General features: G+C 35.5%; 1 protein-coding gene across 2 annotated transcripts; it reads left to right on the plus strand.

Annotated features, from left to right (window-relative positions):
- The first annotated feature begins 310 nt into the window (after nt 1-310).
- LOC100370552 (proliferation-associated protein 2G4-like) lies at nt 311-20,328 on the plus strand. Of its 2 annotated transcripts, none has more exons than XM_085496036.1 (10): nt 311-479; nt 3,532-3,660; nt 6,760-6,865; nt 9,303-9,465; nt 10,440-10,582; nt 11,397-11,606; nt 12,377-12,471; nt 13,208-13,335; nt 14,372-14,425; nt 19,765-20,328. In XM_085496036.1, the coding sequence occupies exons 2-10, from the start codon at nt 3,606-3,608 to the stop codon at nt 19,840-19,842; spliced, it is 1,032 nt and encodes a 343-aa protein (XP_085352162.1). In that variant the 5' UTR covers nt 311-479; nt 3,532-3,605; the 3' UTR covers nt 19,843-20,328. The 2 variants fall into 2 exon arrangements, with proteins under 2 accessions (XP_085352162.1, XP_002734317.2); XM_002734271.4 differs by lacking the exon at nt 311-479 and adding an exon at nt 1,748-1,884.
- Nucleotides 20,329-21,381: the final 1,053 nt, after the last annotated feature.

Genomic DNA, 21,381 nt, shown 5'->3' on the forward strand with positions numbered 1-21,381 from the left:
TCTCAAATCCCCTTATTTTTAAAATGGAGTCTCAAATTGGTCTTTTGCCCGAAATACTAGGACAATCCGAAACCCAGAGGGGCAGCAAGCTGAATCAATGAGTGCCATTCAATCTCTTTTCAAAATGTGGCCATGAACTACAATTCGGTAACTAAAGTAGAGTGTTTAGGCACACCCACAGGCTCCCAGCAGGAGGTCAAACGTATAACATAACTTGACATATGTTTAGAGTTTTTATCCTTTGAAATTGAAGAAAATCGATGCAAAGGTGGTACAAGGACGTCGTGATGAGTGAATGCCGCGGTATTCAGGTGAAGTTGGTGCACTCCTCGCCAATGCGTAGCTGTGCTTAGTGTTAGAGGGCTTCCCTGTGATCTTTACCGCCAACACTGTTCTAACAAGTGCGCGAGGACAGCAGGGAAGCCCCAATCCTGAACTGGGTGGGGTGGAAGTGGATGGTGAATGGTGAGCACATGCTGGTAAGTAAAATTGACCTTAAAATTAATCGAACAGAACCTGAAAATCCAGGCTGAAAATTCTATTTTAGAGAAACGTGCCCAATAAAAGTCGCAACAATACATGGTATATACATGTCAGTAGTGTGTCGAGGAGAATGGGGTAATATTGACAAAAAAGGATTTGAACTTATTGCAATTACGGTATCGTAAATTATATCCATACCAAACTTGTTTTAGTTGCGGCCCTATCGAAATTAGAGAAAATAACATGAAAAAGCCCCAATTCCCATCCAAATAAACCACAATATTAATATCGAGGCATATCTGCAAGTATTTTTTTTCTGTTATCATCATCATGTTTACGTTATTATTTTTCATCCTCACTTTATTGTAATTTAACTCAAGATCCTATGAAAGATACGATACCAATAAACTGTATTATTACTATACCGTGACGCTGAATAACTCATGAAATCATAAAAACGAATACGACTCTATTCCGAGTTTAATAAAGATAGAGGGCAACGTGATGAGAGTGAACAAATTGTAAATGGCGAGAAATTATTCCCACATTCTGACTTTGGGTTGCGAGAATAGACCCGTTTATACTACAACCCGTGGGGAAACAAAAGAGTAAATCATAAAAATTTCAAACTATCTTAGATGTGACGTAATATGTATAATATGTAATATGTATAATAACGGACACGCGGGTGGGTGAACAAAATCAATTAGCGCACTCGAATTTAGTGTAAGTTTTAAACTATGTGTTTGAATAAAAAAGTACTTGAAATGTTTTAACAATTGTCATAGCGACATTACGATGTCCTTTTTATTGTTGCCGTTAGAACAAATACTTCATGGTTCAGCAACCAATAATGCTTTAAAAATACTACTAAAGATTAACTACGCTGCCTCGATTTCCCTTTCTTTAATCCACATACATGATTTCTTCTAGAGTCTATGTTTAAACCTAAGAACTGTTTTAATTGTTGACAGCCCACTAACCGTGGACAGCACTATAAGTTGTAGTAATTGATAATGTATAATGATTTGTCACTGTGCGTTTGTTGTTGTTATGACCACATCATAAATTCCGAGTGGAACGCGAACTTGTTTTTAATCAATTTAGAAAAGACAACACCAACTACTAGTATTCATACATTATTACTATTGATGAGGATATTTAAAAATTCGACACGACTTTTAGGCGTACTTATTAAAAATACTACCAGATGACAATCGATCGACTGAACGGGTATTCCACTGAAACACTCGTGCGATTTTCGCGCCACCTTTTTTTCGACGCGTTGCATGACGGGAACTACACGTGTGTTCAAGATGGCGGACAGTGGAGATGAAGAACCTACGATCTCTTCGGATATTGTGGTGACAAAATACAAAATGGTTGGCGAAATCGTCAACAGTACGTATGCTTGTTTTAATTATACACCCACATGCTCATACACGTAGATTGGAGAATTTTACACGCGGAAACGTCAGAAGTTCACTCGGACTGTTTCTAACCGCATGTTTGTGTACGTCGCGTCATTTGAAGTCATTGTGCAACTGATTGGCAACGAACCATTAATTTCGAGACCGGTTTGTGGTATATTCCTACACATTCACACCAGATGTTTGAAATATACCGACCGCCATCTTTTACGTTTCCCGTCCAATCAAGAAATCTGTTGACAAAAAACGAAAGGCGTCATTCAGTTTTAACACAACACGTGTGTCCGTGAAGGAATACTTACTTGACAATCAGCCATATGGTCAGGTACATTACTGAGTTTAATATCAGGGATTTTTATTTATTGCCTACAATCAGAAAAATTTAAATTTACTAACCAAGTGTCTTCTCTCATATTTGTTCCATCATAGTTTTTTAAAAATCTGCTAAAATTATAATTAATATAATTAAAAACAATGGCGTCTGCACCCTGCAAATTGAAAAACTGGGGGGCTAGAAAAATGTAATTTTTAAGGAAGCAATGGAATCCAGTTGAAATTGTGTTTACAGTTTGATATGAGGTCATTGTAGGACACTAAGTAATTGCCCAATGGTAAGCAATAGGTTGATGCATGTGTGTGCTGCTGGATTGGTTAACTTCCTATTATTTCATGGGGACCGCTGAATTCGGGCAGATTTGGGCATTTTTCCCCCGGCCAAGTTAGAATCTGGCTAAGTTCGGTTGTATTATATTTCATGATGCATCTGTGGGTCCTCTTACAATAGTTTGGAAATGTTGCCTTTATTTTGCTCATTAACCATTTACCTTTTTTCTCAATGATATGAAAAATGAGGCAGTCACACTTTTCGATATTATGTAAATATGCACACTCCAGTATTTGTGGAATACTGTAGTGGGGATGGTGGTGGCTGGAAGCGTGACCAAGGATTTTTTGCTGTGTCGTATTTGTGAATTTTTATTTTTCATAATTGCACCAATAGTGAAACATCTTGCTATTGTTTTTCCTACGTCTATCTTGCAAATATTCCACTCCTGTAGTTTCAAATGGTTAATCCCTAACACCATCTATTATCAAATTCGCATCAGATTCATGAACAGTAGACCCAAGTTCAAATCCTACATTAAGGGTCAACCCCTACCCTTGGTGAATGTGTCACAGACTCAATAATAGGAAGGCAAATTCCACTGGCTGAGATTCATTCTTTAACAAATGTGACTTTGGGAAACCTTGGTTAAGGTCCGCAGGTGCTAATGTTTGACTGAGCCTGGTTGACACCAGGATAGTGCATTAAATTGCCATTGGATAGAGAAATAGCTACAAAGCCCTTGTCATGTAGTCAAAAACATAATTATGGCTTCTGTGGCAAAAATGCTCTGTGTCAGCACTAACACTTGCAATTGGCACAAAAAAAAAATGTTATGAATATGAAACTTCAGCAATAATACAGTATTTAAAAGAGAATAATTTACTTTCATATTTAATTCTACTATACCAACATTTCTCTCACAGTGAGTGTCAATCATGAGTGACAAGTTGTTACTGCTCTCATGTAATGTGAGCATTTAATAAACTATACTTTATTTTTTTTCTATTTTAGGAATTGTTCGCAAGCTTGTTGAGAAAGCGAAAGATGGAGAATCAAGTCTTGGCTTGTGCGAATTTGGAGACACCATGATCTTGGAGGAAACTACTAAAGTATATAAAAAAGAAAAAGAAATGAAAAAAGGTATGAACTACACTCTCATGTGATATGGCTTCCTGTTTGTGTTTAATCAAGGAGATCAAATTCAATAAATGGATAAGTTCACACAGTAATGGTGTCATCTTTGATGTGTAGATTAATATGTCACTAAAGGGACAATCAATGAAAACACTGCGTGTGAATGAATAACTAATCTCCTAGAATATAAAACTTGAAAAATTAAAAAATGTGCAATAAATTTTCCAACAGAGTAATTTGGAACAATATCAATTCTTGGTATAATAAGAGATAGCTTTATCTACACCATGGGAGTGACCAAATTTTTGTAGGGCTTCATTTAATAAAATAGGGTTAGCTTCAGATGCACCATGGGAGTGACCAATTTTTTGTAGGGCTTCATTTAATAAAATAGGGTTAGCTTCAGATACACCCTGGGAATGATGACATTTTTGTAGGACTTTAATTAGTAAAATAGGGATAGCTTCAGATGCACCCTGGGAATGATGACATTTTTGTAGGACTTCATTTAGTAAAATAGGGATAGCTTCAGATGCACCATGGGAGTGATGACATTTTTGTAGGGCTTCATTTAATAAAATAGAGATAGCTTCAGATGCACCCTGGGAATGATGACATTTTTGTAGGACTTCATTTAGTAAAATAGGGATAGCTTCAGATGCACCATGGGAGTGATGACATTTTTGTAGGGCTTCATTTAATAAAATAGAGATAGCTTCAGATGCACCCTGGGAATGATGACATTTTTGTAGGACTTCATTTAGTAAAATAGGGTTAGCTTCAGGTGCACCATGGAAGTGGTGAAATTTTTGTACGACTTCATTTAATAAAATAGGGTTAGCTTCAGATGCACCATGGGAGTGGTGAAATTTTTGTACGACTTCAATTAATAAAATGGGGATAGCTTCAGATGCACCCTGGGAATGATGGCATTTTTGTACGACTTCAATTATTAAAATAGGCATAGCTTCAGATGCACCATGGGAGTGATGGCATTTTTGTACGACTTCAATTATTAAAGTAGGCATAGCTTCAGATGCACCATGGGAGTGATGGCATTTTTGTACGACTTCAATTATTAAAATAGGCATAGCTTCAGATGCACCATGGGAGTGATGGCATTTTTGTACGACTTCAATTATTAAAATAGGCATAGCTTCAGATGCACCATGGGAGTGATGGCATTTTTGTACGACTTCAATTATTAAAATAGGGATAGCTTCAGATGCACCATGGGAGTGATGGCATTTTTGTACGACTTCAATTATTAAAATAGGGATAGATTTAGATGCACCATGGGAGTGATGGCATTTTTGTACGACTTCAATTATTAAAATAAGGATAGCTTCAGATGCACCCTGGGAGTGATGACATTTTTGTACGACTTCAATTATTAAAATAAGGATAGCTTCAGATGCACCCTGGGAGTGATGACATTTTTGTACGACTTCAATTAATAAAATGGGGATAGCTTCAGATGCACCCCGGGAGTGATGGCATTTTTGTAGGACTTCAATTATTAAAATAGGCATAGCTTCAGATGCACCATGGGAGTGATGACATTTATGTAGGGCTTCAATTAATAAAATAGAGATAGCTTCAGATGCACCATGGGAGTGATGACATTTGTGTAGGGCTTCAATTATTAAAATAGGCATAGCTTCAGATGCACCATGGGAGTGATGACATTTATGTAGGGCTTCAATTAATAAAATAGAGATAGCTTCAGATGCACCATGGGAGTGATGACATTTGTGTAGGGCTTCAATTAATAAAATAGAGATAGCTTCAGATGCACCATGGGAGTGAAGACATTTTTGTACGACTTCATTTAATAAAATGGGGATAGCTTCAGATGCACCCTGGGAGTGATGGCATTTTTGTAGGACTTCAATTATTAAAATAGGCATAGCTTCAGATGCACCATGGGAGTGATGACATTTATGTAGGGCTTCAATTAATAAAATAGAGATAGCTTCAGATGCACCATGGGAGTGATGACATTTGTGTAGGGCTTCAATTAATAAAATAGAGATAGCTTCAGATGCACCATGGGAGTGATGACATTTTTGTAGGGCTTCATCTAATAAAATAGAGATAGCTTCAGATGCACCATGGGAGTGGTGACATTTGTGTAGGGCTTCATTTAATAAAATAGAGATAGCTTCAGATGCACCATGGGAGTGATGACATTTTTGTAGGGCTTCATTTAATAAAATAGGGGTTGTTTCAGATGCACCATGGGAGTGGTGAAATTTTTGTAGGGCTTCATTTAATAAAATAGGGATAGCTTCAGATGTACCCTGGGAGTGATGACATTTTTGTACGACTTCAATTAATAAAATAGGGATAGCTTCAGATTCACCCTGGGAGTTATGACATTTTTGTAGGACTTCATTTAATAAAATAGAGATAGCTTCAGATGCACCCTGGGAGTGGTGACATTTTTGTAGGACTTCAATTAATGAAATAGGGATAGCTTCAGATGCACCCTGGGAGTTATGACATTTTTGTAGGACTTCAATTAATAAAATAGGGATAACTTCAGATGCACCATGGGAGTCATGAAATTTATGTAGGACTTCATTTAATAAAATAGGGATAGCTTCAGATGCACCATGGGAATACCCACATTTGTGTAGGGCTTCATTTAATAGAAATAGCTTGAGATGCACCATGGGAGTAATCAACTTTTTGTAGGACTTCATTTAATAAAATAGGGATAGCTTCAGATGCACCCTGGGAGTGATGACATTTTTGTATAAATGAATTCTCAACTTCTTCTTCCCTATAAATTATACACAAGATAATGTAGATTTTCATGAGTCAGTGAAAAATGACGAAACTTTGTAGCAGTGTAAACTTACACTATATTTATCAGCAACTTTGGCAAAAATATATTTATAAGAATTAAATAATAATAAAATAATAATTTATGGCAGTAAAAGTTAAACAACTTTTGCTGCAATGTTTCTTTAAAGTGATTTCACTTTATAAACATTCAGAATTGTATAATTCAGTGCTACTGTCACAATGACAGAACTAGGCACTAAGTTATTGTTTTGGTGAAAACAGCTGAACTGTGTGTTTCTTTCTTCTTTGCAGGCATTGCATTTCCAACGTGTGTTTCCATTAATAACGGTGTATGTCATTTCTCACCACTTAAAAGTGATCCAGATGTGCTATTAAAAGATGGTGATGTGGTCAAAATGTAAGTAAATTGAACAAGACAACTTGCCTTAATTAAATCCATGTAGTGATTGCAATGGACACGTGTGATATAATTATATTCACATTGAGCATGCACAATATTCAATGCATTTCACTACCACCCATGCTTACCTTGCATCCAATCAATAGTGATATTCAGGGTTCTCCCCAGAAAAAATGCATAGCGCCGGGGCTAATTTGCATAATAATTTGCATATCATTTACATATCTTTCCTTCATTGATTAACAGAACTTATTTACAATTATGAATATTAGTGAGCTCAGTCACAGGGCAAATATTTTTTTTAATGGAATCAACACATTATGTTTCACAATTTAGAAGAGTTTGAAACATTCTCGAAATACAAATGCTACAGACTAAAAACAAACACAAATACATTATTGTTGCAATTTAATTGGTTTGTAAAACGTTGAAGGAAACGCATTCAAAACGTTAAGCCAGATTTATGTTCACGAATCTCATAATTTTATTCACTCCAAAAACATTCTCCTTCAAAAAATCGATCACGTAATTAATTGACGTATTGTTGTAATTTATTATTCGTACCATCAACTTCTAAAACGTTTACAATTACAGTAATGAGCGAACAAATAAGGCTTCAAAACGATCATCAAAGTTACTACGTGACATAACTTACTTGGCCATGTTATACACCAGTTATAGCAATAATTCCTCAACAAATTTTACTTCTTTTTTTTTTTGATATGAAATGTAAGTAAAATCCGACTTATTTTTATCGGGAGCGATTATTTTTGATCACTTGATCGCTTCGGTAAAAAAAAACAGACCCGCCATGTTGTTTATGAAACATTAGCATGTGTCCTTTGACCCGATGGGTCAAGAATTTCTATTAACCAATCAAAATGCCGCATGGTAATGCCGGTAGAACCCGAAGTTTTCCGAATGGTAGTGATCATAAAAATTACATTGCGGAAGTAAAGCGATGTCGTAGCACGATGTGTCGGCATTGATTTCAATTGAAAACTGCATGACAGCTTTCGAAAGAGGTGATTTGCAATTTTTAAAAGGTAAATTAGGCCTTGAAAGAAGAGTTTTTACATGATTCGTAATGATAACAGTTCAAATGTATTTTACCAAATCACGCAATAAACATGTTTTTTCTTGAGTAGCGTGAACTGATCGTGAACTCCGATTTGACCATGTTATATCGAGGTGGAATTGAATTGATTTCAATCTAAAGACTGTGTCTATCGCAGAAAGTATTTACTTACAAACAAAGAGGTGCTAATTCCACAAATTTGACTAGCCGCTACGTATCGTGCGACTAGGTCTATATTGTTTATAAATTATAATCCACGACTGGCAGGATGCATGTCGGTCGGTACGTAATTATACCAACAATCAGACAATAGTCCTCGTCGGAAGCATTTCCGTGATGGTCACTAATTTTGAGTGACGGTCGGGGCCGACCGGCGTGGCGAACAAAGCTTTTCCACATCTGATATTGGCATGTCAAATATGAAATCAAGCGCCGAGGTGGGAACACATAGCGCCAAGGTCCCTAGTGAAAAAAGCCAAAAAGCCCTGGGGAGAACCCTGATATTAATTGCAATTCTTTGGCATCACTTAATCTCTCTCTCAATCTATATGTTCCTTTCTTTGAGGTACATTATACTGTAGCCAAATCCACACACACTGAACTCTAAAAATTTTAAATTATTATACATCTGTCACCGTAACATCATAAGTTACAGCATGCCGTAATTTTGCTATATTTTATGGGTTATTTTCTTCCTACCATATAAGGAAATGCGAATTACAAATATAAGCGTCATCTAATAGTAAAAACAAATATGGCTGCCACCAGGGTTTGACCAGACTCCATATAAAGAAGTTCGCTGATTCTGTTCTAAACATTTTGAATTTCGGCATTCCCATGATGTATCCTTGGAAGGAAAAGATGTATAATAATAAGGTTATTACTAGAATACCTCAAAGTATGCACTCGACAGTACGCCGTCGCATTGACCTCCTGTGCGCATCCGTTGATACTCCCACCTGTACTGTCTTTGTGCATGCTTTGAGGTATCTTTGTAATAATCTCATAGTATTCATTAGTACACTTTTACAGCCTGTACACAGGTTATAGAGACAAAGAAAAAATGACTTTCACAGAGAAATTAGTTAGACAGTGTCACCACAGTATGAATTTCATTAGGAGGAAATTATCATTTAAAATATATTATGAATCTCCAAATGGACATCAGGAGAGGAAGCTTCAATTGTCTTATTCTGGTCTCAGGCTTTATTTAGCCTTAAATGCGTGTGCCCTCAGAATACTGAAGTTTAAGCACTGCATTTTGTTTCCTAAGTGACAGTAACTATCAATATTTCGCTGAAAAACAAATCAGATAAAGTTTGTGAATTACATGTCCTACGGTTGTTTTCTTTACAGTGATCTTGGTGCCCATATTGATGGTTTTATAGCGGTCGTGGCCCATACCTTTGTAGTAGGAGCGTCAAAAGATAATAAAGTTAGCGGACGTAAAGCGGATGTTATTGTGGCTGCCCATCAAGCAGCAGAAGCTGCGCTTAGGTTGGTTAAACCAGGCAATGAGGTGGGTGTGTCTCAAGTTAGTTTTGTATTCTGATGTGACATGAGATGGGTGTGTCTCAAGTTAGTTTCATATTCTGATGTGACATGAGATGGGTGTGTCTCAAGTTAATTTTGTATTCTGATGTGACATGAGATAGGTGTGTCTCAAGTTAGTTTCGTATTCTGATATGACATGAGATGGGTGCGTCTCAAGTTTTTGTATTTTGATGTGACATGAGATGGATGTGTCTCAAGTTTGTTTTGTATTCTGATGTGACATGAGATGGGTGTGTCCAAAGTTAGTTTCATGTTGTGATTTAAATAGTAATAAAATTAATTTCCTATCATCTCTAATTGGCTTGCGTTGTGAATTGATGCCATTGCTGCTGACATATTTTGCATAAATTTTATGGAATTTATTTTTGCTATTATTGCTTGGAGGGCTGAATTAGTGAAAATAAAATCCAGTATACGTTTTCCCTATATATTACATTCAACTTTTGTACAAAACAACTGAAATATCTCAACAAAAATTTATTTCAGCAAAAATAATTAAGTGTTTTTTAGTACGTCATGTTATTTATGTTTGAAAAGCTTTTTTTGCAACTACATTATGGTTGTAGGATTTACTCGCAAATAATCTTTCATGAAAACAATAATGATTTACAATATTGGTAACCTGTAACCATTGTAACACATGACTATCTTATTTCTGGTTTTAAGCTTGCAGTCATTATGTATGTTATAATTTCTCTTTCTGTGTTATGGTAGTTGGGCTTTATTTATTTACAATTGGTATTCCAGGAACCGTTACTAAAATACTGAGTCAGAATTCAACTGAAGCGCAGACAACAAGCAGATTGATATTCAAAACTAATTTTGTGTATCATCTGATACCACCATGTGAATCTAATATTGAATCTGATTCTAAAACCAACTGTATTCTACTTGATTATGATTGACTGAGATATTAAATTCATTGAAATTTTTTCCCAGAACTCTTTAGTTACTGATACTATTCAAAAAGTTGCTGAAGCTTACAACTGCCAGCCGGTCGAAGGAATGTTGTCACATCAACTGAAAAGAAATGTTATAGACGGTGAAAAATCTATTATTCAACATCCTAATGAAGCGCAAAGGTGAGTGTGAATATCAATGTCACACAGTGCCCTCTAGAAGTGGAGATTGAACAATCTTTTGTTTTTGTTTGCTCAACAACTTACTCACAAAGCCGACATATTACTGGTGCTATGGCTGTAGGCACCATTAAAACATCACCATAATTCCTTGACTTTATTTTATGTCGTTTGCTGACAAAATCCAGATAAAGTAATGGCGCCGAACAACATTTGCACATAAATAAGTGAAACACAGTATGATAAAACAGATTAGTTGACAAGTTTGGAGAAAAGTTTGTTCAACCTAGAGGGGTTCCTGAATCTGAATAACTATGAAAATCAACACCTAACAGTCTGACCAATCACATAACAGCTTGTTTTTCCAACATATCAAATTTTGTCTTGTATATACTGTAAAACATTTTGAAAAAGCAACATACAATTTTAGCGAATGGTTGTAAAATGATGTAATAGATAAATGTTAATTTAGCGAATCTCTTGTCTTTATTTCCTGTTTTCACAATACTTGTCTGTCACCTGCCAAAACAAATGCGCAGTTATCACCTCCTTAAAAACAAAGAAAAACTGTCAAATGTAATAAGGAAGCGCTCCAGATTATTACGTTTTCTGTGTTTACAAAGTGTGTGTGTGGAGAAAAAGACGTTGTTTGGCCGCCATTTTGAATTTATAATGAAGTCATTAGCGACAACTTAATTTAGCGAATTAGTTCTCACGCTGAATTCGTTAAAAAGACATGCTCGAGAAAAAGACACGTTTTATAGTATGCTTTGCCACAACTTATTTTTTTAAACTATTTATATGTTGTGAATTTCAGAAAAGAGCATGACAAATGTGATTTTGATGTTCATGAGGTGTATGCCATTGACATGCTTGTTAGCACTGGTGAAGGTAAAGCAAGGGAAAAAGACGCTCGTACTACAGTTTTCAAACGAAAAGACGCGATATACCAGTTGAAGATGAAAGCATCTAGAATGTTCTTTAGTGAAATGGAACGTAGATTTAATCTTATGCCTTTCACTCTCAGGTAAGTTGCAAATGGTATCTGTCTGTTGCAATTCTGTAGTGTTCCATGTGTGTTATTTTAACACCATCAGATCAATAGCATAGCTGTAGTAGCTGCATTTTTCTAATCAATAACTGGTAATAAAAATGTCCTTCCAGTACTTCAATAGGTGTACTTTAGACTAAATGCACTTGTGAGAATTAGCTCAGTAATCTTTTTGTATTGTTTGGTGGCAATGCAAAAGAAAGTTACGCAAAATGTATTTGAAGATTGATAGACTTACCGTTCCTTGTTCGATATGGGAATCATAGCGATGTATACAACGCATGTGAAATGCATTGTTTTTTACATGAAATTCGAACACGTTCTGCGTGATAACCGCCACCATTTAAAAAAGAAAACTGTGTATATCAGCGCACATGTGCACATTATTATAAACAATGGAAAGACTAACAGAAAAACCTAAGATCCAGTCATCTAAGTGTAATATAGTGAATAATTTACCAATGTTTACTATTACGGGCTGCTATTTTGAGAAAAGCACAATTGTCTTTACAAAACAATGACAAAATTAGGATCCATTAGATTGGGAAACCTTAATCAAAAAATGCTGAAACATGTGCATTTTCAAGAAAAATCATCTATACGTCATGCCGATTGGCATAGAATGCCAGATAATTTTTTAATTTTCACACACTTGCAAAATCAGCAAATATTTATCTAGTGACTGTAAATCGGCATATACTAAAATATTAATGATTCGCTAATTTTTTTTTCTCCCAACCATTTAGGGCTTTTGAAGATGAGAAGAAAGCACGCATGGGAGTGGTGGAATGTGTAAAGCATGGTTTAGTTGATCCATTTCCTGTATTATATGAAAAAGATGGTGAGTTCTGCATTAATTTGCCTATCACAATAGGAAAAGGCACTTGATTGTTTGTTTTTGATATTAGTGATGGTTCTAAGGGATTGAAAATAGCTGATAATCTATAACACAATTACCATAGCAAAACGGATGTGGTCATGGATGGTTTATAGTGTTTACTAATGATTGATATTAGGTAATATTAGTTGATAGGTGATATCAATACTGTAAAATTTGTTTTCATTGGCATTTAATTTCACTATTTTGGTGTTTTGAGGCCGAAAATTCATGAACATTTCTTTGTAGTGAAATTAAAGCAGTCTACAGTACATGCGTATATATTCAAATTCGGTTCTTGCAAATATACCAGAAATTATGTACAAAGGCAGTACTCAACTGGTGGTAGCAGTGGTCAATCTTATACTCCCATAGTGAATATACTTTGTGATATTCTCTTCAAAATTCTTATTATATTGTTATGCACCTAATCCTGCTTGTATTCATGTAGTGACGTATAACCACAAAAATTATTTGTGCCAGCATGGTTGTTAACATTCAGTCTTGCACTACATGGTTGTGTTTGAATATTGCATACATTTTGACACGGATTTTCCAAATAAGCAAGTCATTTAAACACTTTTGAACATGTGTGAACGTGATTTACGGTCGTATGAATTTTCTTGGTTACCCTGCCAGATGTATACTAATGAATAAAACTACCAGCTCAGAAAAACTGATCTTTGATTTCAAATTTCAGGTGAATTTGTAGCTCAGTTCAAGTTCACTGTTCTCTTGATGCCTAATGGCCCACAAAAGATTACCGATGGTCCATTTGATCCAGAAATATATGACACAGAGTATAAAATAGAAGATAGCCAACTTAAGGTAAGTGCTTATTAGCTATTCTTGGAGCTACGTCACAGAACACACTACATTGCTAAGACGTGCACCACTGTACCATGTGTTTCTATGGGCTCTGCGCGAGCTGCTGTGGAACGCCAGTCGAAGAACCGATGAAAACAGCTAAAATCAAGTTAACAGCGCAAGCTCAACTATGAGCCAATCCTGAACAACCAAATTTATATATGTTGCACATGTGGGGGTAATCTTGTTACACTGTTCAGGGGAGTCTCGACAACCACCCAAAAGTACAGTTTCTCAGAATTGTTGGCCTTTGTTTTCATCGTGATGGTTGCCTGGCGGTGAAATTGCCTGAATGTCCACCCGAGGATGAGTGTATTATTCAAATTATTCAATTCTGTAAGAATTTATATATACATGCTCAGACATCAGTATTTTGATATTAATTTTTATATTTTGAAAGCTGTGGAATGAACACTGTGGATATTATAACAGGTTATTAAATTGACAACCATCCACAAAATGATAATTACCTTGCTCATTCATTTATGACGCAGACGCAATAGATTTATAGTCTTAGAAATATTTATTGCCAATAAGGGGGAAGCACCTGAATAGAAATTCAAATGAGGGATTAGTAAATTAAAAAAGAAAACATAAAGTTATAACGTCATCAGAATAACTTGAGGTAAATGAGCCATGCCCAATAGTGAAGCTCCCCCCCCCTCCCCCCTCCCCCACCATACTGGAGAATGGGGAAGGTAGAGGACAAAGTCTCTTTAAGAATTTGAAGACTAGACAGTAAGACAACGATTCCAAATAACTTCATTCACACAAACCACTGTATGCATAATGAAGGCACTCTATAATCCTGCGTACCAGGGATAATGCGAGATATTAGAACCATGCGAGATGATATATATCTACGTCATAAATACTAGCATTAATGTGATGTATTAAAATCAATTGTGGGATATCCTTTATCTCGTCTCAATTCACCTCAATACACCCCCTGCTCAAAATTTACCCCTCACAACATACTTGTTCATCTATTTTGCAGACTCTTCTTACTGCTTCAGCGAATCCAAAAACAGCAAAGAAAAAGAAAAAGAAGGTAAATTATATCATTGAAAGTTGTGTGCAGTAAATTAAAGACTTGAAAGAGCAATCATTGTACTCTTTAACACTACTATGAAGTAATTTATTGTCACTAGAATTAATTTTCGCTAAAAAGACTTTTTGGGTATTTTGTATGGAATTTATTTTGTCTGATTTTTGGTAGGTTGAATGTAAAATATAGGAAAAAAGGTATATTCACTGGATTTTATTTTCACTGAATCACTCCTTCAGCGAAAATAGCGAAAATAAATTTCAAGTGAAAATAAAGTATTTTACAGTATTTCAACAGACATTGCTATTGTTTATGATCAACATAAGTTGCATTTCTTCTTCGCAAATCTGTGTGTTGCCATCCCATGAGGTACCATCCCAATGATAATAATATGTAAAATGTTGAGTTGCGGCGTAAAACAAAATAAGAGACTTTAGTTTTATGCCGCATTCAAGATGGCGGCCCCCATAAAGTAAATATAGTTATTTTATTATCACGTGTGCACCAGCTGACTGTGGTAACTCGTCGTCCACACATATTCCATGTATGTAAATGTGTCAAAATGGGCGTAGTGCGAGTGGTTAGTGCTAGTAGCACTAATCCGAAAAAGTACTAGATCTAGTGCTAAAATGGCACTAGATCTAGCGCTAAAATGGCACTAGATCTAGTGCTAAAATGTGCACAGTGCGAGTGGCATTGTTATCGCATTGTCATCACATTGTCAACGACGTCGAATAATAGACATCAACAAACACTTTCATATGCAAACTACAAACAGTATAAAACATCGGCAATATATGCGCGAGATGTCCATAATAATACTTTCTTTATATAATACCGGATTCTGCCGTAAATTGATGGGTTTCAAAATTTAAAAAAATATTTATCAAATATTTTGGGGGACATTTTCATTGTATCCAACTACACAGACTTTCTACGCCGTCAGTTGGGCCACCCAAGACGAAAGAAACTATTGCAGAATTAACAATAATTAATAATTCTTGCTGAATTAAAAAGTAGACCACCTGAAATGTCAATACAGTGTCACCCAGTGTAATTTTTCAAATACATTTGTTTTTATTTTATTTGTAACAAAAGTATATTTTGTTACAACGTTTCTAATTAAAACGAACACAACTGCATTGCGTAGCAGCATGGATCATGGCAGCAAGCGATCCCGGCAAGCGATCACAGATGCTCAATCCGGACATGCTACGTTTCACAAACGTTGATTATTACTCAGTAGTGATTATAATAATGGACACAAAATAAATTCGTTGATTGCCATGAAATTTAAATAAAATTCAATTTAGTTTCATTGTAAGCAAATGATTCCGATCGCATAAAAACGCTTGATGCGGTAGGGTATCCGCCATGTTTCTCTTGCATGAGTTGAGCTAATAGGTCAAATCTCTAATTAACCAATCAAAATGCTGGATGATGCCGACGAGTTCAAATCACCATATCCATTTAAATATGTTAATGTTATTGAAGGCAACGCGGAAGAGATTTGCCGATGTTGTACGCTCCTTTGGCTTGGATTTTGATGGGAAAATAAAAAAATAGTTGTTTTCAAAGATGAACTTAACATTGTTTACAGTCTTTGTCCAAACGGAGCTTACGCTAGTCACAATAAACACGCTCTTGAATAAAAACTTAAATAGACTGATTTAGGCGTCAGGAACAATTGAAATGTCGGATAAATTACGACAACATATTTTAAAAAATAAATTTAAAAACTGCTGAAAATTTTTTTAACGCGACCAAACACTGGGTTTGTTTAGCCGTGAAGGGTTAAAATACGTATTTCACAACCGGAAATTCAACAGACTAACTTTAATTATTAGCAACTGTAACAAGAACAAGATTTCGAGAGTCTACAACAAAAAATCCTAAGGGCTCCTAAAAATATTATTGCAGAGAAAGTGTCTAGACATATATAATATGGTCGCGTTAAAAAATCAAAAAATCGACGAGGTTACTTCATATTCCGTTAGTTCCTCTATGATACAATGTAACAACAGGATTGCATGAATATGTATATGCCCATTCACAGGTCGCAGTACACACAAAATCCACTGAGCTTTACAGGGACCCGGGACTTAGACTAAGAGTATACAATTTTTTTATTTAGTTCACATATGGCATCATAATTTCATTTTCGAAGATCTATTTTCATTAAGTGTGGCGCCGACCAGAAATAAAACTGCACATCAGCGATTTAAAAAAATTCAACGCTGAATTCCACCATTTACATGAAGTTTCCATTCGCCAAAGTTGAAAACACAAACTTCCCCCACAATACCATTTCATACAGTATATCTATTCACAATTTGTAAAAATTGCGAAGTTCGACCTGCAGTTCACTGTTTTCAGCTAGTTTCCCGGCCGATTGCGTTGTTCCAAAGGTCTATTACCACAAACGTAGACAATGACATTCTCAATTTTCCCACTGTAGCACATTTCCAATGAATGAAAGATACAACAATTTTACGTAAATATTAATTTATTTTCAGAGAATTACGGGATATCTTGACGTCGTTGACAACGTGATATCAACGTCACTCGCACTATGTGCATTTCAGCACTAGATCTAGTGCCGTTTTAGCACTAGATCTAGTGCCATTTTAGCACTAGATCTAGTAGTTTTTCGGATTAGTGCTACTAGCACTAACCACTCGCACTATGTCCATTTCGACACATTTACATACCTCCATATTCACATCCTTTACGGTTACATTTAGCACTAATGGTATAAACAAAAAACATCATCACTCGTGTCTCTTTATTTTATTACGCTCCAAACCAAACACATGCCTGACAGAGCGAGAGGGCAGAATATCTACTTTTAATATACGGCTGCCGGTGTACTTCCCAGCTTACTGTTCTGCTAATTGGTTGAGGGCACCTGTCATATAAGAAGATTTGTCAACCAATTAGAAAATGTTTTAAAACTATATTGTACTAGAAACAGTTTATAACACATATTCTGATTGGTTGCTAATTTGGTACTTGCTCATGTCTACTATGGTGGCACTTATAATAAAAGTAACTAAAGCTTCTATCTACATCTGACACTACTGTGGAATACTTTATTTTCGCTTGGAATTTATTTTCGCTATTTTCGTTAAAGGGATGATTCCGTGAAAATAAAATCCAGCGAATATACTTTTTTTCCTATATTTCACATTAAACTCATCAAAAATCAGTGAAAATAAATTCCATACAAAACGCCCAAAATACCGAAAATTAATTCCAGCGAAAATAAAGTATTCCACAGTATTTCCAGAACTGTGTGCTCGCATTTATTGATTCTATTATTCTGCTTCTGTTCTATAGTTGATCTTGACCTATATTGCACATACTACTCGCTATGCGCAAGGGTTCACAACCATAACAGTACTTCATCCTTTTCTTCACCAGACCTTCTCACCCAAATTTTTTCCCACTTTTTTGCTCCACTGTCATCGCAGATGACCCAGCGGAGCTGTTGGTATGGGGGTCTCTTCAGGGTCGTCCGTCCTGCGTGAATTTTCCTTTAAAGGACTTTTTCTTCAAAAGTACTTGACCACTTACATTCATGGTTGTACCAAAGGTACTTGGGGTGGTCCTCTGTCAGATTTGTTAAATTTGTGTCAAAATATGCAAATTTGGATTTTTAGTGAATATTTTTGTCATTTTTGGTAAATTCTTTTATTTTCGACAACTAGTCCGAAACCGTAAGTCCAAATGCTTTGATATTTGCAGCAATGTTACTTGAGGTGGTTCTCTGTCAGATGTGTCAAAATATTCCAATTTGGATTTTTAGTGAATATTTTTGTCATTTTTGGTAAAAAATGTTATTTTCGACAACTAGTCCGAAACCGCAAGTCCAAATGCTTTGATATTTGCAGCAATGGTACTTGGGGTGGTACTCTGTCAGATGTGTGCCAAAATATGCCAATTTGGATTTTTAGTGAATATTTTTGTCATTTTCAAAACCGTCAGCCACAATGCCACTTTATTGATTATTGTTCGTAATAATGAAGACTGCGAAGCTATTTCGACCGCCAGGTCGCTTGTTTCTTGTATTCTTAAATTTTTCTGGAAATGAACACTAATTTTGAAGCCAACTGACAAAATTTGAGTCGATCAATTTAAGTTTCAGTTTTTGGCTATTTTTGACCTAGTTCTGAAAGGAAGTGCAGACTATAAACGGGACTATTTTGTGAATTTGTGATGAAAAGAGGAAACTAGTGGTGAAAAGGTTATTTACACAAAAGCCACTAACTATGATAAAGCACAATGCACAATATGGACAGTTTTCTGAATTTACTAGTTTAGCTTGCCTGTAAATGCTTAAAACTGAATATCAATATAAAACTTTCATTATGAAACTCATCTAAGCATATGTGCACTTCTGGCATCAGTGCCGCTTTATTAATCAGTTTGGGTATAAATTTTGATAATCTTGAAAAAATCAACATTTCTGATTGATTTAGTTTTTTTAGAAAATTTAACTTAACCTTTTCACTAGACTGGCGCAGTCGGGGCGATTAATTTGTTTTTGTAGTTCAAATAAAATACAAAAAATCGAGAAATGGAGGTGTTAGCGCGAAATCCCCTGTAACTGTGAAATCACCCTGACTGGTCTATTCTGCATGACCCTCTATCGACACTGCAGTAACCCGTCGATTTTTCAACCGGTTATTATGTTAATGATGTTCTAATTGACAATCATCTAAGCCAATCACAACGTCTCTTCAACTGATCTCTGACCGAGAAGACGTCGGCTTGTTGTAGCAGCCGATTTTTTTTTATTCTACGACTAGTACGGTTACCTTTTTACAAATTGTGATGAATTAGGAACGACGACTACGATAAACTCAAATTTCAACGTGCCGCCATGTTATGTCTGCAGTGTGACCTTTACCATGTTCACCTCATTTTGCAGGTGTTTCCGCGCTCACCTGTGGGCATTCATGAATATTTAATAGCAATGAATTTCCTGCAGAATAAACCAATCGGGGTGATTTCGCAATTTGTTTTATTTTATTTAAACTACAAAAAACAAATTTATCGCCCGACTGCGCCAGTCTACCTTTTCACCACCAGTTCCTGGTAAATCGTGAGCACTAGACAGCCCACTGTATCCCTGTATATATATATTACATGAGATGATTGGGCTGTGTATGTCTTAATAATGCCCAGTAAAAAACACAAACCTCAAATTCTGCCTTTTTCTGTCAGGAAGCTGGGGGACAACAGGAACAATCAATAGCGAAATAGTGGTGAAAAAAGATGTGTTCAGGTTTATGTATATGGTTTGTACTGATTTATCAAATATTATCTGTTTTTGACAGGCTGCTACTAAGGCAAAAGAGGCAGCTTCAGATGCAGCTACAGAACCAGCAGGAGGTGCAGAAGGTGGACGCAAATAAGACTGGATTAATGTTCTATCCTGGCTAGAAGAGAAATTGTAATGACCATTTGTAGCTCTTATGTTTGTTTTTTTTCGGTAAAATTTTATTTGGGCAGGGAGGGGTTTATTCACACATGCATTGCAATTATTTTCATAGACCACAATTCACAATGCAGTGGTTGTTTTGTTACCCAGGATGCATTACCTTATTCTTCATCACCATGTTATGTTCTGTCATGGTCAAATGCTGCCACTAGAGGGAGCTGGTTTAGATACTGATTGGAGGGCCATGATTATTATACATCAAACTGTATTTGACATCACAAGAAAATAAATTGTACGTGACTCGCAGGCTGTTGCCCTTTCTGATAAATCAAAGTTTGTGTCATTTTCACATCAAATATTAATCTTCTGAATGACATCACTCAAATGTTCCTCTGAAATCACCAAAATTTATAATATTTTATTTTTCTTCTGTGTGTACAAATAAAAACCATAAATTCGATCGTTATGGTTTATGTGTGGGTTTGTACATCAGTGATGTCTCTCAGAGTTTTCTTCATTTGTTGAAATTTTTAATATTTAGAAAAACTAAAAATGCACAAATTGAATTATCCTGTCACTGAATTATGCTTGAATACCAAAATAAATTTAATACTTGAATGTAATATTTTTCATAAATTTTATTACTCTATAAAATTAATAATACACTTATTATCCGGGTCGCAAGACCAATCACAAATCAGCGTATAGCTAATCTAGTAATGTTGTTATTTTATTTTTAATTCTGAGTTCTGAATCAACTGTCAAAAACTAAAAATTTTCGGAAATTTTGAGCAGGAGAATGAACACATAAATATGCTAAGTGTTTCACCAAAATTTATAATGCTCAAAGAATTAGATAGCAGTATGCGTCTCTTGATAGAAATTATCACTTTTTATGTTAAAAGTTTCCACTGAGTTTCAAGGACATGTCTATTTTATATAGAACATAATTAATGTGATTGGAATGTTGATGCACAAAGCATCTTTTCTTTGTTGGGTGAAAATAGTCCATTTAAGCTAGCAATTAAAGCAATCACACCTGTTTCAATTCGTACATTTTAATTATTCCCAGCTCAAGACAGAATCATGAATAATTTTGGTAATATTGCAATTTGTTGTGTCTGTACGAAAACGAATATTGTGAGTAACAAATTGTTAGTTGTCTAAAGATCAATTACAGGGTATTTAACATTTAGCAGCATAGGGCCAACTTCTCTGCCAATATTTACTGCAAAACCCTGAAAACTAATCTATCAATGTTCAAAATATACTATACTCTTCATACCTCTGTTGTATTTACTGGGACCAGATTCAAAAATTGTTTAAACTAATCCTTTGATGGTGAACACTTACTTTTTGGGAGAAACTTTTCATTTCTAAATTAATGAGCAAGATTCAGATTGTCAAAGGAAAATTTGCAGGTTTTGATTCTCCATTCATGTCATTAATGATTTTGGTTGTTTATTCTGTACGTGTCTTGATTTTATTTTGCAGCTTGTCTGTCAGTATCATG

Source organism: Saccoglossus kowalevskii, chromosome 22, assembly GCF_978046115.1.
Source record: "Saccoglossus kowalevskii chromosome 22, keSacKowa6.1, whole genome shotgun sequence".
Classification (NCBI taxonomy): domain Eukaryota; kingdom Metazoa; phylum Hemichordata; class Enteropneusta; family Harrimaniidae; genus Saccoglossus; species Saccoglossus kowalevskii.